This window comes from Alligator sinensis, unplaced genomic scaffold (genome assembly GCF_000455745.1).
Source record: "Alligator sinensis unplaced genomic scaffold, ASM45574v1 scaffold1039_1, whole genome shotgun sequence".
NCBI classification, from domain to species: domain Eukaryota; kingdom Metazoa; phylum Chordata; order Crocodylia; family Alligatoridae; genus Alligator; species Alligator sinensis.
The window spans coordinates 339,076-344,095 of NW_005843127.1; the positions used below are offsets into that span (position 1 = coordinate 339,076).

The following is a 5,020-nucleotide window of genomic DNA, read 5'->3' on the forward strand; positions in this document are numbered from 1 at the left end:
CTCATGGGTAAGGATTTGGTTGAAGAGCTGCACAGAACAGAAACCAAGATCGCATGTCTGAGGCTAGGGTAATGATCAGAGAAGAATCATGCTTGGTGTAGAGCACGGCCTCATATATACATTTATGCAGGGGAGCCAGAGTGGCCATTGAGCTGAATGGAGCAGTGAGGGCACCTCACTCAAAACCACTCTGTCAGCTGAATGGATCCAGACAGGGTGTTTGCGTGCAGTTGATGACATCCCACTGAGGGGGCTGTACCATACCCCACTGCCCACGACCCCCTTTCCTACAGGCAGATGTGTAGAGCGCCTGTCCCAGATGCTAGCTCTGAGCCAGGACAGGCACTCTGCACCCCAATCTCATGACTCTTTCTTCAGATGGTCTATGGCCCATTCACAACACAGCCAAATTTCTTCTCCTCCATAGGCCTTCCAACTCTCCAGGAGACATGGGGTGATGATGAATCAAAAAGTGGGAGTAGTCTCCACTTCCAGTGACAAACACTTATTAGCTGTGGGCTGTTCTGACTAATATTCAAGGGATTTGCTCAGAGTTCAAGTACCTTCCTGGTGGAGCAGGATCACTATTTTGCAAAAGTAGCCAAAGCAGAACCCTTCTGAGCCTGCCACGGAAGATCAGGATATAACAAGTTATGTATGAGGGCCAAAATGCCACATACACACCAACTTCAGCTATGGAAGTGCCACTGTCCTGCCTACAGAGTGTTGCTTGAAGCTAGAGAGTCTAGATCCCATGACTAAAGCTCCCTTGGGACTCTGTCATTGAGCAGGGAACTGAACCCCACTCCCCCAGTCCTAGGCCTAACCTGGGGGGCAGCCTCCCTCATGCCTCACCACACCCATGTCCTCCAGCTCACAAAAATCCCTTCTGGCTCCTTACTTCTACCTGCCCTGTTCCTGGATCCATTCCCTGGGACCTCAGCCCTCAGATCCCCTGCTGCTCTCTACTGAGGTTTCAACATGGTTACCCCTTTGTGTATAGCAGGGAAGGCGAGGGGGAAATCAACACCTTTGATCTCTGTGGCCTCAGACCCCTTCAAGGAAGAAGATAATCTCTCCAAATTATTTTGAGAGGGTCACACTGGGTCAGTAATGGGATAAGAAAAGGAAAGGGACATAGGGCAGAATAAAACTTGTGTTGCACAGTCTTGTCCTGCAATTCAGGAATGAATTCAGTGACTGCTGTGGATGAGTTGGAAACTTCTCCTAAACCCAAGTAATCCACATTTGTCCTCCTGGGTCCTGTTGAGTCTTCCGCAACCAAGGGCAGTCCCAGCACCAAAGGTCAACAACTCCCTCATTCACAACCACCCTACGTCCCATCCTCCACCAGCCAACCTTCAAATGGCTGCCTGTCCGGCCATGCCACAGACACATGGAGTGAGATTATACCATACAATTAGATCATTTTAAGAGCATCTAAAGCTTGAATGATCACACATATGGGCTCATAAATGTGTTTGTGCCCTTTAAGTGACTTTAAGTTATACCATTTAAGGATAAGGATTATCTTTGAGCTGTACTACCTAGCTTGAGTTAAATTCTGGGTGTTCACCTGAAATAAAACCAGAAGAGACAGGAGGGTAGGGGACAAGACCTGGTGGGGGCTGGATCCAGGTGTGTGAGGTTAGCACGGGCTGCAGGGAGCCTGAGAGCAGGCAGGGAAGGGGACCCTTCTCCCCCACTGCTGTCACTGCTGCTTCTCTTAGGATTTTTGAAAGGGGGCAGTCATGGAGCAGACATGCAGCCCCCAGGCAACCTGCCTGCTCACCAGCCCACTAGCAGCAGGTCTGAACAGATTAAAAAGAGTATGAACACAAAACATGTAACTGATTACCAGTGCTAGTTAACATGAACAAACTAACATTCCTGAGAATTATCTCCTGCTAACTCTAGCATGTAATCTCACTCACAGGTTTTGGGATCAATGAAAAAATTGGTCACACGCCAGTCACAGGACAAAGCGCACATCTGGAGGAGGCCAGAGGGGGACAAATCCTATTTTGTCTCAACTGCTTCTCTGTCCCACTTGCAAGGTTCAACTCTTCTAGCATTAAAGCAAACATATTGCACTGAATGCAGATGCCACCCACTGAGATTGAGGGGGCAGGGCTTATTACAGGGCAAGGGTCCTCCCCACAACATTTGGGGGGAAAGGTGTAACGAGGATGAAGGGCAAAATAAGGTCAACCTGTGGATATATTAAGGAAAAGTGGAAAGGCAATTTAGTGGGGTGCAGGTAGGACACAGGCAAAATTCGTTAGAAGTGGTGTAAGAACAGAGGGTCAAATAGCCAGTGACTAGCCCCAAATCTTGGTGGTTGGGTTTCGTCCCAAAACCTTCCGCAGGGCCCTGTGTACTTCCTTGTTCCTCAGCGTGTAGATCAGAGGGTTCAGCATGGGGGTGACCAATGTGTAGAAGAGGGAGATAATCTTTACCTCGCTCCTGGACTGGGGCTGCAGGTAGACATAGATGGCTGTCCCATAAAAAAGGAAAACCACGGCTAGGTGGGAGGTGCAGGTGCTGAAGGCCTTGCGCCTGCCCTCAGCTGAGCGGATCCTCAGCACAGCAGCACCGATGTAGCTGTAGGAGACCAGGATGAGGCTCACTGGCACCACCAGGATAAGCACACTTACTGAGAAGAGCTCAGTTTCCATGAAGGACGTGTCAACACAGGCCAGCTTGAATAGGGCTGGCTGCTCACAGAAAAAATGGTCGATATGGTTCTGTCCACACAGAGGCAGCTGCATAGTCATCACGGTCTGTGCCAGGGAATTGACTATGCCACTGAGCCAGGAGCATGCAGCCATGAGCAGGCAGAGGGGGCGGCTCATGATGGTCATGTAGCGCAGGGGGTGGCAGACGGCTGCATAGCGGTCATAAGCCATGACTGCCAACAGCATGCACTCAGTGGATCCCAGGGCAAGAGCAATGAAGAGCTGGACCATGCAGCCAGCCCAAGAGATGGACTTGCGGGTGCTAAGCAAAGTTACCAGCAGCAGGGGACTCAGGCTAGTGGTGTAGCAAAGGTCCAGGAAGGAGAGGTTGCTGAGGAAGAAGTACATGGGTGTGTGGAGACGGGGGTCCAGCCGGGAGACGACAATGATGGTGACATTCCCAAGCAGCGCCACAATGTAGCAGATTAAGATGAGTAAAAACAGCAGCAGCTCCAACTGCGGTTGATCCGACACCCCTAGCAGGATGAATTCATCCACAGCACTCTGGTTTCCCTCATCCCATGCTGCTTTGCCATAGGTCACCTATAAGAACAGAAAGAGTAAGGTGAGGAATACCCTGCAGACAGGAGTTTGGTGATAATAGGTGTGTGAGTGTGACTGGCAGTGGGTGTTTGGGATGTGGCAACTACAATCAATTCATCGCCCAGAGATTAGCTACACAGTGAATAAGTGGATCTGGGAAAAGCTGGAAGGCTGGGTTGTGAGCAGTGGTAGCACTGGAGGGATGACTGGAAATTGGGAACAGGTATTAAGGAAGTTGTATGAGAATTAAATCTATTTCTTTGTAAAGGATAGGCCTTGTGTAGGAAAGACTTGGTGGTAGATCAATATCAGTGCACACTCCTAATATAGACCTTACTTTACTCTCAAAATGTACCTCTTCCAATATAGAGCATGCCTACTTGATGACCAACATGAGATTCTACAAGAGCCGAAGCACATTCCGGGGGGTCTACAATATGGCTTTCACTGGTATAAAAATGAAACAAAAGCATCAGCCATATGTCACACTATCACATTGTTTAAGGTTCCAAGTCAGGTTAAGCCTTAATGTTTGAGCATATTCAAAAATGCAAAAAAAAAACCCTTAGTCAATGCAAATTCATGAAGATTGCAGAGCTGAGGGCTATGGGATTTCTCAAATGTAAGACAAGTGAATTTGGGTGAAGCTAGAATCATAGACTGAGAACAAACTGAGTGATGAGTGGGATCCATTATAGGGATTTTGATTTGGGACAGGCACGTCCCAGGTGATGTGGCAGAGATGAGATTCTGTGGCCCAGTAAAACTAGGGAATGCATGAAATCCTGAGTTTTGAGTAGAAGTGGCAGAATGGGATCCCAACCAGCATTAGTGGAATCAAAAACAAGAAGTATTGCAGGTGTATAATTATATATTACAAAGATAGATGTTTATAGTTATATATAACTATAATTATATATAATAAGATTATATATTAAATTATGCAGGTGTATAATTGTGCTATAACTACGCCATCACTTAGTAGGCATGGTACCTGGGGAATGGACGGTGTTACATTTTTCAGAGACCACTTCACTATTAAACATGGATTTAGGATGGGTTGAGACAGAATCATAGAAAAGTGAGGCTGGAACGGACCTCATGAGGTGATATCTAGTCAATCCCCTGCTCACGGTAGGATCATCCTTAACTAAAGCATCCCATCCTAGCCCAGACAATTGCCTTGTTCAAGATTTTTACTTTTCCGCGCACCTCACCTTTCTTCTCATTCCCCTTTTCCCCATTCTGTCTGATAGCACTGCTAACTCTATCTCTGCTATCCAAAGAAGATAAGAGAAGGAGAGAAGAAAGGGAAAAGTCTTAGCGACAAAAGAGGTTGGTAAAAGATAAACTGAGTGTTGTCCAAATGCTGCATTACAATCGAAACCTTTGATAGTAGTTACTAAATGAATTCCTGGATCACTGGTAAATCTTCTGGCGAAGGCATAGCACATAGGGGTGAAGGGGAAGTGGTATTAGAGTAATGACAGGGAAAAACCCCAGACACGATAGTGCTCTTCTAAACCAAAAAGTGTTCTTTCCTATTGCAGTTTGGCTGATTTTTCTTATTTAATGTCTTGATGTTGCAGAAACTAAGACCTGAACTCTGTTCCCAGATCTGCTGCAGACTCACTGTGGCAGAAGACAATCCCTTCTTGTCCCTAAATCTGACTCTGTTACCCAGGTACATCCTGAGAATAGTAATTTCTCTTTCTCCTTTATGCAACTTTCCTCTTTCT

The 5,020-nt window shown here is 47.0% G+C and overlaps 1 protein-coding gene and 1 pseudogene across 1 annotated transcript; one reads left to right on the forward strand and one right to left on the reverse strand.

Annotated features, from left to right (window-relative positions):
• The window catches only part of LOC112548355, a 25,509-nt pseudogene extending 23,412 nt beyond the window's left edge, over nucleotides 1–2,097 (forward strand).
• Nucleotides 2,098–2,239: 142 nt separating this feature from the next.
• On the reverse strand, nucleotides 2,240–3,281 carry LOC102380061 (putative olfactory receptor 2B8; the record flags this gene model as incomplete). The annotated part of the gene is made up of 1 exon (XM_025193898.1): nucleotides 2,240–3,281. A coding segment is annotated over one exon (960 nt), but the record flags the coding sequence as incomplete, so codon positions are not given.
• Nucleotides 3,282–5,020: the final 1,739 nt, after the last annotated feature.